Below are 13,415 nucleotides of genomic sequence, written 5' to 3' on the forward strand. Positions count from 1 at the left end.
TATATATATATATATATAAAAAACTCGTGCAAAGTGTTTACAGAACAGAGACAGAACCTAAGATGGGGGCAGGTAGGAATTATGAATTGTATTCATAGAAGAGACATGACAAATATAAAACTTGGTTATGATTAAGTTTCCCCAGATTCTGGACTTTGCCAGTGAGCTGGACCTGTTCTTTATGAAACATTTTTGTCCAAGTGAAGCTAAGAGAGACCACTGGAATACCCACACAGACAGCAACAGAGTGCTATAACTGAGCAAGCCACAGAGTGTCCTTGAAGGACCTGAAGCGCGGGTGTCTGTCCCGGGGAGCCGAGCAATAAACAGGGCTCACCTACATCTCCCGACAAGAGGCACACGAGGCAGAAGGAGGAGCCCGCGCAGCTCGTCAGCCGCCTGTGTATCAGATTACGCCCAGCCAGTGATGTCATGGGGGGCCGGCGGCGGTAAAAACGACAGCTGCAGCTGCAAAAGGGGCAGATGGCTCCAGCGAGGAGCAACGCCCAGCCCCGCTGACGAGGGAAGCGGCTGTGAATAACAGGGTGGCAGGAGAGCCAGCAGGGGCTCCAACGGAGCAAGGACGGACCCCGCAGCTGGAAGCAGCCCTGGACATCGCGGGTATTGAAGGCACGGCTACAAGAGATGCGCTGGACCAAAACCCGGAGGGCAGCGCAACCCACACGTGGGGTGCCGGAGACACGGCATGCAGAAGTGGCCGCACTAGACAGGAGAGACTCCAGGAGAGCCCTAAAGGGGTACAGCCGGGGCGGGCATCGCCAAGTTCCAAGGCAGCAAGTCGGAGGAGGGACCGGGAAGGCAAGGGGCCAAGGATGGGCCAGGAGGGAACCGAAAAGGGTTCGGAATAAGCTGCTCAGCAAGGGGAGTAGCTGAGCAGGTAACTTTTCCTTTTGAAGTTTGAGTTACTGGGTAACCCTGGCTGAAGGGGCACAGCTGGGGCAAATGCCCTTATAAAGTAAGGTTAATGGGATCTCGGTGAGACCAGAGTCTGTACGGGAAGTCCCGCTCGGTGCAGAATGGGGAGTAGGCTAGGAGGGCCGTGGGTCAAGCTGGCTGGTGATCACCATGGCAGGGGTAATGGCCATTTAGGGGCAGACCAGAGGGTGTCATTCTACGGCTGGGGGAACAAGGACTGACGGAGGAAGGACACACTAAAGGTGGCGTGAGGCCGGGGTGCAGAGATGGTGGAGCCCCGTGAAGTGACCATCAGGGGATCCTGGGCCATGGAGTGTACCGTGAACGGTACACAGTACACGGAGTGTTCCGTGAACCAACCATTAATACTGAGGAACACCAAGTCGTGGCGGGCGAGAAAGAGGTCAAGGGCACAGGGAAAAGAGAACTGCTCCAACACCTATGAGACCCCCACAGGTGTGTGACATCTACCTACAGGACCAGAACTGCCCGAGAGCGGGTAATCGAAGCCTGGCGGTCACAGTGTCAAGGGAAAAATTTGTCCAAAAAAAGTACAAATGTTAATTTGGATCTTTCCAGGGACTTTTAAAAAAAAAAAAAAAAAAAAAGACAACCATTAAAAGAGAAAAAAGATAAAATTAATGATTTCTCTGGAACTCAGAAACAGTGTAGCACTGCATCCATCCTGGATTCTTCTCAACCCCAACAACTGTATCCCAAATCCCATTATCCGTAACTGAGTGGGTGCTTTTTGTAAACCACCTCCGAACCCAAAAGCAACATCATTGTGCAGGGTCTCCGATATATTCTTATTAGTGTTGCAGTCCCCCCAACCCCCACCCCACCCTTTCCCCACTTTCCACCCTCTCGCCCCCAGGCTTAGTTGGCTGCATTTTTTCATATGAAACTTACTTACGCTCCCACGCCTACCCCTACCCTCTTACTATGTACCCCCTTGCTCAGGTCCTCTGTATTTCCTTCTGCCTTGAACTTTGCAAACTTGAACTTTAACATTTCTTTTAAACTTCAAGAAGACTTTGTATGAAAAAAAAAAAAGACAGATGAGATTCAGAGTTGTGAAGCTGACTACACAAGATAGCTTGATATTTCATTGTTTCTTCTTTTAGCTTTTTAGCAAGTTTTATTGATCTAGTGTATACTTATTCAACATGGCATTTAAAAAGAATATTTTCAACACGTGTGAGCATGCATGTGTATGAGTACATGCATTTTACATACAATGAACCATGTTTAAAGCATAGTTATAAAGTAAGGTATTGAGATACTAGAAAATTAGTTTTGGGATTATCCGTGCAATGTTGCCTAGTCACTGTACCTAGATGTTATAGAAAGGACTGAGCAACATAACACAGTCCTTTCAGCACAACACTATCAGAAATGCTGCAATAGCTGTACCTGGTTTCCAAATAAGCAGACCTAAAGTATAGATAAAGTGGGATACACAGAACTGTTTAAAGGAAAGGGAACATGCCAAAGACAACATTAAGCTTCTCAAGAAGATCTCCAGGGGGAAAAAAAAGCAGCAATAAAATATCCATATATACCAAGGGACAAAAAAATACTAAGAAATGTGGGAAAAGACAAAAAAGGCAATACATAGATAACACCAACAAAGCACTTGAAGGAGATGATAGTAAAAACTGTCAAACCAGCAAGGTTCCAACTGGTAAGTTTGTAACAGTCAGCAGGAACACTAAAGATAAAACAATAAAGATCTAAACCACAAGAAATAATAATAATAATAATAATACAAAAAACAGCAATATTCAGAACACTTTTACAAGATACTAAACTTTCAGACAATACTAAGCAGACCAACCTCACAAGTTACCGATATTGACAAAGAAATCAAATATCCAAAAATTGGATTTAAGAACATATCAAAATCACAAACAACAGTGAAAGAAGATAAAGCTGTTAAAACCTAGAAAAGCAGCAAGTGTAGACAAAATGGTTAGGCAATGTTTAACACGCTAATGATGACAAACACAAAATCACCAAATAATAAAATCACCAAACAATAAAAATTGCTGTCATTTTCAACAAACATGAAATTAGGAAAAGCCTCCAAAACAAATGGAGAATGGTTTAAAAAAACCCTCATTTTAAATTATTGCAATAAATGGTGGATAACTGGTGAAGTCTTTTATTCCTTTTAATGACATGCAAATTCTCCAGCAGCATTATTTCCAGCTAAAACGGCTGAATTTTGACCCTGAAGATCATAAGACGGCTAGATTTCATCCAACAAATAATAATTGGAGAGATTACTGAATGGCAAAACTGATCAAACTTTATAGATTGTATGAATGAATCTAACAACCCCATCATCTTGAAGCAGTATGGTGTGCCAATGAAAATACTGAAATTGTCAAGGGGGGAGTGCAGTAAACATAGATGTGAAATGATGGTTAAACTTTGATACTGATTTGAAACAGTGAGTAATTCTTTAATCTCTCTTGTTTCATAGCTTTTCTCATAAGTAAATAAGAACATAGCACAAGCACTGCATGATTTAACTATACAGTAGAAGATTTAAATATTGCTAATGACAAGGCTCTTTGGTGACAGCTGCATCAACAATCAACTGATTGTCAAGCACCCCAAAGCCATGGTTAATAATTAGTTATGAATAAACTAATCTAATGAGAACCTCAGCAACTTCCAACTCAATTGTTATATTAGAAGGCAAAAACAGAACAAGGACCGAGTCACAGTTTATATATACTGATAGTAACCTGAAGCCAGATAGTATAATCACAAAGAAAGATTGACAAGAATTGGCAGAAGAGCAGATGATATTCATCAGCTTAAACATGATACAGACAGTAAAAACCTGCAATTTACAGAGCAAACTATGAACCTTCAGTTCAAATACTATTTCCATTTTACCTTATGGATATGAAAGCGGGAAATTCACAGGTGTATAGAAAGATTTATACACCTGCTTTCAACAGCAAATGTCTAGTTCAAGAAAATTTTAGGTATGTAGTAGAATTAATTCAACAGCTCTTTATCTTCAAAGTTACCCAGAAAAAAAAGGAAATCTGTCTGACATACATTAAGAATGAGACTAGAGCATTTTCCATGGAAGCTATATTACTGTACTTACTTGAATACAGGACAACCTTGAATACAAGATGACCCTCACAATAATTAGATTCTATATATGAAAAATGTATAAATTTATTATAATTTTCCAGGAACAGAATCTAATTATTGGAGATCTACCTTGAATTTGTCCCCCTCCCACTGCTACAGCAAGGAAAATAAATCTGGTTTGTAAGGCCCTTGCCCGCTCCTCCAACTTCTTCCCCCCGCGGCTCCTTCTCCCCCTTACTGTCAGACTTTGCTCTCCCTAGAATGAATGAATTTTTTTCTGGAAATTTTTTTCATTTTCCAGGTCAAATTAGCCATATCAGTTCTGAATGCTTTTGATTGAGCAAAACTCAATTGTTCAAACACCATATGTGGTGCTGCAACTGGCAAGTATCCTCCACCCCAGACTTTTCAGCCTGGGGCTTCACTTGCTTCCAAATCCACCAGCAGGCATCCTACGTGCAGACCCAAGTGTGGAGGCTTGGGATTCAGATGCCCCCAAGCCTCGCTTGCCCTCAGCCAACAGCAGCAAGAGCAAGCTAGCTAGGGAGGAGTCCCTCATTTCCATAAAGTAGGCATGTAGCCAAGAAACTTTATGCATGATATTAGTCCAAAACCAAAAAAGCTTGTGATTCACCATGTTGCTCATTGCTCTGGGCCCCAGCAAAGTCACAGCATTTCAAGCCACGGTGATCCCACAGTTCAGCACAGCTCAATATGTGTGCGCTCCAAAAAGGATCCATGTGCTAATTGGCGCCCCATTCATGACTGGAACCAGATGTTCTCATCACGGGTCCTAGGATCCTCCAAAAATGTATGTGTAGATGAGGCGCAGGGTAACCTGGTCTGGCTCCATCTACCTCACGGAGTTTGGGGCCACACTAATCATATGGAACAGGTTAAGGGGAGGGCAGACAACAGAAAAATTCTGGGTAAGCTGTTCAGGCCTCCATTTGGTGATATTTGCCAGACATTTAAGGTTGGTGAAGAAACAGGAATCACCGGAAATGCGAAAGAAAAACACAGCTAAGCTATGGGAGTGAAGAGGAAGTCAAAATGTAATGGGGCTCACCAAGACTTGAAAAAGAGTCTGGGCTAAAGTGGACTGGGCACAATCCATTGTGAGAGTGTCTGATCTTACTCTGACCTCTCCGAGTGCTGGCCTGGCGCTGCAATACCTCCAGACCTGGTCCCTCTCAGGGGAGCAGCTGCCCCCCACCTTTTCTTAAGGGCCAGACAAAAAGCACGTTTGCCCATTATGTGCCATGTGTTTTATAGTCATGCTCAGTGTTGGCTGCAATCAACTTTACAGTTGGTTTCCATTACTGAGCACATGCTGCTTTTAGCAGCAGTTTAGTGCTAGACAATGTATCTAATGAGGTGTCCCTGTATGTGAATACAAGGCAAGGGGCTTTCCCCACCATGCTGATTGGGGGGAAAAACACCTTGCCTTGTAAATACAGCATTAGACTAGGGCTGCATGAAGCGCTGGTCCCTGATTTTTATCAAATTTTATATGATGAATTTAAAAACGTTTTATCTTTGTAGCTGTACCCAAAACACAAAAATCACTCAATCAGTTATACAGTATAGTGATTTGCTTATAAGTGGATGGTTTCTGGTAGCTGGCAAGATGACAAGTGAAATGTGGATGAGAAAAGGAGATGGATGAGAACAGCAAAAATGTAACCTGCCATCTGCTGTGAATGTGAACTGTCTGGATACCATCACAGACTGTTAGACAGCTTTCACAAAGGCAACAGACTCTTCTGCTGAAAATAAATTAGTTTCCATATGACAAGATAACTTTAAATTCTACATGAGGCCTCAGAAGAGGTGTCTGCTGTCAGGGATAACTGACCACATTCATTTTCTGGTGCAAAACAAATGCAGGGGGGGAAAAAAAAAAAAAAAAAAAAAAACTTTAAAAAAAAAAAGCAGAAGGAACAAAGCTAATGTTCGAACCTATGCAAGAAATCACAGTAATAGGCAAAAATTACATCATAAAAATGTTTCTTAAGGTCTGAAAAAGAGAGAAAAATAAAGAATGCCTATCTACACTTGGATTTCTCAGGTATTCCCTTCACTGCATCACTCATTGCAATTAGTTGTTAACATAACCAGCTTCATCACATTCCTCTTCCAAAACTGCAGAAGTCCTATATCTACTCTGACAGCCCCCCAAATCGTACCGACACCATTCACAATAGGTTACTATGCAATTATGAGGATAAGGATCAACACTGATAGCATAACTCCGTCGTGAATTTTTTTCTGTCGGCTTTCACCGAGTTTGGATCATCATACAAGCGCACGTAAGCATTATTCCCACACATCGTTCACGAATGATGTTTTTTCTGTTCTATCAGGTGGCCTAGAAAACACTAAGTCTTCCTGAAGGTAAAGGTACCAAAACCAGTGACTTCATCCCTACCAAGAAACTTCACTAAGGTGAAATTTATCCTAGTGCTGAATGCACAATTAATTCCAATCAGTGCCCTATTTTTAGAGCTTAAAAGCAGAACTGAAGTCATAGGGTACTGGCCTGGATATAATTTTCTCCAGGAATATCCTTATCTAAACCTTAAAAAGGCACTCAGGACTATGAAGTAGATTATAAAATGTACATGGCTACAAAAAATCTCTGAGCCTTTGCTCCTAAACTTGGTAGCTACGTATGGAGTGTGAGGAGGGGGAAGCACTGTATTATGGAGAATACCATTCTCTTTCCTTTAAATATGCTCCCTCATTCTGCTTTTGTTGCCTCATTCTACAGGTAAAAATACACATCGTACTGTAGTGAGATGTACTCGAGACATTTACATGGTCCTCTTAAGGCATGTCAAAACTACAGCTGAAACTTTGATATCAGCACAAGCAGCATACCTCAGCTAGTTTTAATCTAGTTAGCGCCGGTAACACTAGCAGTAAAGACGTTATAGGAGGCGCTTTCGCATAGGTTAGCAGCTGAAGTATGTACGTCCTTGTGGGCTTGTACCTGAGTGGCTGGCCCACCCTGAAACACCTTCTGCCAAGGTTTCATTGCTGTTATCCATACTAGCTACATCCAAATTAACTTGGATATACCTACCAGTTATAGTGCAGCATGATGTCTGTGACACGTCCTTGATGGAGAGGGGCAAATTGGACCTCCAGCTTTAACAGAAAAATGTGAATTTTGCCCATAATATCCCTTTTGCCACATGTGTGTCCATACAACTTTCCCTATTCCATATAGTAAGATCTACTCCAGTACAGTTATTAGAAAAGACTTTGTGTTGGCAATATCTCTGTTAGCTAGGGAACTTTATCCGTCTTTAAATGACAGCAGTTGAGGCTAGGTGTCCTGAGCATTGTTCAACAGTTTATTGGATTTGGCCTGTGGATGTAAGACTTTGCTAGTGTTTGGCAATTAGGGCTTCCCCATGGTACAGGCAGGAACTTCTTCCATGCTGCAATGAGGAGAAGCAATGGCATTCAAAACTTCACCTGGAATGTGGCAGGGAGAAGTGTCAGTGGTGGGAGTTTCCCCATTTGTTACAGCGATGGCAGCAGCCACCAGATCTTAGCACCCGCCTGCCCCTGACCCTAAGCGAGGCCATTCCAGCCTGCGGCTGGAAAAAAAGGTTGCTGACTGCTGGTTTATTTTATACTGTCTTGGTAGCCCCAAGTGCTGATCTACTCATTTTTCACATGATACCTAATGAGACTGTCTCTCATCAAGAATCTAAGGACAAAACAAACACCAGTGATGAGACAATACGAGCAGTTAAATAAGAATTTATTCCTCACCATCCACGCTTTCATTTACATAAGAGCAGAACTGACTGGAGAGAGAGAAAAAAATCATCAGAACAGAAGAGATCAACCAAAACAAGGACCTTATCAGAAGGGGAAAAACTAGACACCCTCTCTCTGCCACCTCTTAGTTAAGAGCAAGTGTGGAAAGAATCACTTAAAAATCAAAACATGGGGGAAAATAACTGTTGTATTTTTGGTTTGCATGGATCTGTACAAAGAGACTGTGGACTTTGGGGCAAGGGGACACTGAGGTCAGGGGAAAGATAAGCAGCACAGGCTGTTAACACTGGCTGAAAACACTTCGGCTCCAAGAATTAGTGAGATGAATGAAAAACTAATATACTGTAGCAGTCTACATGACCACCCCCAGTGCTAAGGAAAATTCACTGCTAAATAGATACAGTATTTGCAAATAAATAACTCTTCCTAGGTCAGTGCCTTCCTAGGCAAGTTCACTTACTGCCCACCCTCTCAAATTATTCACTGAACATGTTTAATTATTCCAAGCACTGGCATAAATACATTTGATGTGCATCCATTTTCTCACTCAGTACATCTCCACTTACATCTCCTGAAAATTGACAGGAAGCAGCATAGTGCAACCCTCAAACTAATTATCAGTTCTGAATAATCCTCCTACTTTCCGATATAACTTATAAAGACCCTTTTTTGTTTATTATAAATTTGAAGTAACAAATTGTTATGGCATTGTGCTTTTAAAAGCACAGAAAAAAGCACATGAAAAAAAAGAGAGGAAACATGTAAAGTGCAGTTCAAAAAACAGGGCTTCTGGATTTGATGGCATCATCCAGAATTCACTGGAGTATCTGATGGAGCTGCCAGCAACCACTTTAGCACCATTTTCATCCTTCAGTAGTTCTTATAAGTACTGATTTGACCAATTTGCATTGCAAAAATCCTCCCTGGATGGGGTCCAGTGTCCATGTTATTCTGTACTTACATTTCCACTCTGAACAACTTTGAGAAACTGGTATGATCATAATTGCTACATCCATGGCTGTATACTTCACCTTGCATTACTTTCCCAATTCATACTGAGGCTGTATCAAGTACTGTGAGCCTGTCACCAAATGTTCTGAGATTCAGTGTAGTGGAGCATCCCTTTTGCTAATCAGTGACAGTTGATAGAGGTTCTCCAGGTCAAAGGTGACCACTAGAATTTGGATAAAATATTCTACCCAACTAAGTCCTTCTAAATACCAGGTATTTTTCATGACATGAAACATTTCTTTAGCTGACTTTAAATCACGGATCCTCAAAGTAATGTGCTTAGAAGCTAACCTACTAGTAACTTGCACCTCTTGAGATTTTAATAATATTTCTGGGTGCTATATATCTTACATCTGGTTCTTCCTCCCCTGGGTGGTACATGATTCTGGAGTAATTCCAGTTTGTGTGTCCCTGTTGAAGTTCAAATTTATTTATCCAACTATACGGTACCTCTCACTTTGAGTTTTTGCTAGTCAGATTTCCTTGGACACAATTAAAAATCAGAACTAAATCTAATGCAAAAACTACTCGGTTCAACCCAATCAAAACTTTAGAGAGACAGTAAGCTATGATCCAACAACTTTTGCTACGTTTATAAGAACCACTCAAATAACTTTCCACTATAAACTAAATCAGATCGTGAAAAAGGTTGTAACATCTCCTCTACAGAACATGCAACAAAACAAAACTTTACTTTGCACATTATGAAATCTAAGCATTTCAGTAATCTATACATTTTGACAGGTGCCTTAAGCGCATCATTCACCTATAAAATAACACTTGCTAGAGCTGGTTGAAGAATTTCCCAAAAGAGCAGCATTCCATCAGAAAATACCAGTTTGATAAAACTGAAGTATTCTGCAGGTTAAATCCATTTCATCAAGACTACTGAAAAATCAGATGGGGCACCTAACCGGTTACCTTCCACCCTGGTTGACCAGGGTTCTAGGGCTCCTAAATGGGGACCAGCATGATGGAATTACAAAAAGAAGTGATCCAGATCTGGACTGCCAATAAAAGATGATTTGGTTTATTCTTCATCCAAGTTTCTTTAACTGAAAAAATTTTTATAGATCCAGCCTACAAACATTTTCCAACCATGATTAGTATATGGTCTGGAACACTTTGATGCTCAGTCTCCAAAGCCAGTTAATATCAAGAGGAAATGTTCTGCCCTTCTCAGCTTCCACTTACCTTGTCAATGTGTGGGTGCCAGTACTCATCATGGGCTGTCTTGGCCTCAGTGTTATTTATTCTTGAGAAGAAAGTTGGCTTCGTCAGATACATGGAAGAAGAGCTGATACCAAATGCCTGAGCAATTCTGTGCTGAATCCTCTGCCTTATATCACTGAACAGAAAAATATGACAAACACTTTAAACACAGGGAAAGACACTGCACTATGGTACAGACCCAATAAGAACCACAAAATGACATTATCTATATTCCTTCTTTCACATTCTGTTCCATCTTCTGTCATTTCTTTCCCAACCTAAACTTCATCATAAAATTTACCTCTGAAAATTAATTTCAGGAAATCTGTAGCTTTATTCTCTTTGCCTTAACAGTATCAGACCTATAACAACCCTTCACCTCTGGATTCTTCCCTATCTTGTTATTCTCAAAAGCTAAAAACCACCACCTTTTCCCCAGGGTTTTAATTTTAAATTCCCTAGTGAAAGTACTGTGGCCTCAGTCTCTTTGCAAAATGTCATGCACACTGACATATTTAATAAATAGCGCAAAATTAAACAGAAAATATTTGATAGATATCCTTTTAGCCTGAAGCAAATGAGGAAGTTGAGTCTTTGTCTTTAGAAAGGTTAAATCTTGAGAGAAATATTTAGGAAGCCACAACGAGAGAAACTAAGTGTTGAGCTGGAAAGGTTGTAGAATAAAATAAACAGAAGCAAGGTATGGATTAATTCACAGAATATGGCAGAATTGTCCTTAGATAAGCTTGCATGGAGGCTAGAAAATAGTGCAGGCCTCAGTACTAAAAGCTATCTAATCTGAGACAAAACATGAAATCTTTGCATTTGCTTGGACACTAAGGCTGTATCCAACATACATACATAGTTCTGACCAGTGTGGGAGGGAGGGAGCGAGGGACCCACAAGACAAATTTTAAACTCTGTTTTAAGGTAGATAAATATGGTGCTACATCTAACTGCTGGAAGATAGAAAGGATGAAGAACAGGAAAGATCAGTCTGAATATAACCTGCAGAAATATTTTTCCCCTTAGCATCCACTGTGCCACTACGTGATAAAGAACGCTGGGGTAGATGGCCCTGCAGTCTGATCGAGTCTGGCAGCTCTTATATTCTTATGCAAGCCTGTGAGAGATCTACATGCCTCCTGCAAAAGCTCAGAAAGCACTTTGTCACTCACTTAGCATCAACTACATGTGGCTTATACTGAATATATCTGACTAAACAGGAAAGAAAGATGTTATTTCCAAGCTTTCCAACTAGAATATTTTGAAAAGAAACATTGGTAAAGCTCAACTATGTTAAAAGTCTTTGTCAGTCTCAGTCTCTGAAACTAGGATTTCACACACACAATAAAAATATGCTATGAACGCTTAGGGAAACAAATAGTACAATTAACATTTTCCATTAAAAGAGATGTTCTAAAACTGCTAAATTGCTTTGAAAACCTCACCCAAAATATTTTTGCTCTGGTTCTTCTGTCCCTTATGCAACTTTTTAGGAAGCACACAACAGCAGAAGCTTTTTATTTATTTTTAAACACAGAAAGGATATATTTCATATCACAGGGATGTCACAAATCCAGCCCATGGACTGTCATCCAACTTCTGGTCCCAAGCTGACCCACACACCACACATGGTACACCCTGGACCAGCCCCACACGCAGGTTCTGGGACACACCCTGCATGCAGCACCCACTCTGGACCAGTATGGGACCACACCCCCAGCTTGCCAGATTGTGTCTGTGGTGCCTGCTCTGGTCAGTTCAGGCCACAAGCCACCCACTGGTCCAGGGCAGGTGCCACATGCAGATCAGGTCCCAGAGCAGATGCTGCATGTGGCACAGTCCCAGACCAGGTAGAGCAGACTCTGGATCCAGCAAGTGGTGACAGGAGCGAGGAGGGCTGTCTATCGGTCGCCAGTATGCAATTCGCATCCACGACTGGCCAGAGCAGGCACCACCGGGGCTGAATCTGGCATGTGGGGGAAGTCCATGGGCCTGATGCAGCCCATAGGCCAGTCCCTTGCTATTCATCAGGGCCATGAACCCACAGGATCAGATGAATTTGACACCCCTGGAATAAAAGATTCAAAAAGACTTTAGAACTATCACACCCCTTTTCCAGTGCCAACACCCTTTTTGTGCAGCAGCTTTTGAAAAATAATACTATTTAAATAATGACTAAGCACCCCACTAAAGTATAGTATTATGCTACTTCACAACATTAAAAAAATGTGAGCGAGAAATAAAAGGTAAGATTTTCAAAAGTTCACAGCATGGTTTAATTCTGTTTCCACAGAAGCCAACTGAAGTTTTATGTTTGGCTTCATGGGAACAGACTCAAAAACGCTACTCGTGACATATAGGACTAGAATGTCTTCTGGGTGAAGTAAAAAGGAGGGGTCTGGCCCCAAGGTGTGCAGCTAACAGAGGAAGTTAAGTGAAAGAAACATGATACTCTTGGTTCAAAAGTAAAAACTCTGAAATTTATAAAATCTGGCTTCCTTTATTAGCAGAATGTTTAAAACTCTTCTGCTATTATGCTTGCTCTTGCTTTTCAAGTATAGATTTTAAAAAAGGCAATAAAAAGTGCCTCATCTGAAGTGCACATTTGTACAGCTTCCTATTAGAATAGTGTTACCACTTGTGCCTTGCATATGCAGTAAGACTCTCTCCCTGGAGATGTACTGAACACCAGAGGTATTGCAAGAGAACCTTTCAGATATTTATCTAGAGATTTTAAACAGCAATTGGATCAAACATAGCAAAGCCTAAATCAGAACTACCAGCTTGGAAACTGCCTTCAATCACAAACACTCATTACTGGATGGCCAATCCTAAGCATCCAGAACTCCTACCTCAGTCCTTCCCTCAATCCTGAAATTAAACACACATCAATACATAGCTGGTGCTTTTTAATTTGCCTTCTGATTCTAGGCCTTTGGGATTCATGCTTTCAAGCTTCTCTCCACCCACAACCTAACACACAGACATTTTTCTTTTAATCAAATGCAGATTCTCACACAATGGCATGGTTGTAGGGGCTGATGTTTCAACTGAAACTGTAAGTGTGGAAAGAGCTTGCAAAGCTGATCTAATAGAAGACAAGAGACCTAGAGGATTATTAGGTCATGAAGACTTACACCTGTCAGAATGTTTGTGCTAGCACTAAACACTGGTTGCACCTTCTAGCTTTGTTCAGTAAGTGTTTTGCTGTGTTAAGCATGCACTTAAGTATGAAAAAGCTAGAGAAGAGTATGCCTAAGTGTTTTCTTGAACTGCAGCCCACCTGGAAAGATCATCCCTCTGTTTTTCCCAACAAGCAAAGACTCAGT

At 41.3% G+C, this 13,415-nt stretch overlaps 1 protein-coding gene across 1 annotated transcript in view; it reads right to left on the reverse strand.

Annotated features, from left to right (window-relative positions):
• The window catches only part of OGFOD3 (2-oxoglutarate and iron dependent oxygenase domain containing 3), a 93,952-nt gene that overhangs the window by 41,962 nt on the left and 38,575 nt on the right, over positions 1 to 13,415 (reverse strand). Inside the window, exon 8 of the mRNA XM_019542823.1 lies at positions 10,063 to 10,216. Within this exon, the coding sequence (XP_019398368.1) occupies positions 10,063 to 10,216 (154 nt within the window). The remainder of the gene's footprint in view (positions 1 to 10,062; positions 10,217 to 13,415) is intronic.

Source organism: Crocodylus porosus, unplaced genomic scaffold (assembly GCF_001723895.1).
Source record: "Crocodylus porosus isolate Cpor-Errol unplaced genomic scaffold, CroPor_comp1, whole genome shotgun sequence".
Taxonomy (NCBI): Eukaryota; Metazoa; Chordata; order Crocodylia; family Crocodylidae; genus Crocodylus; species Crocodylus porosus.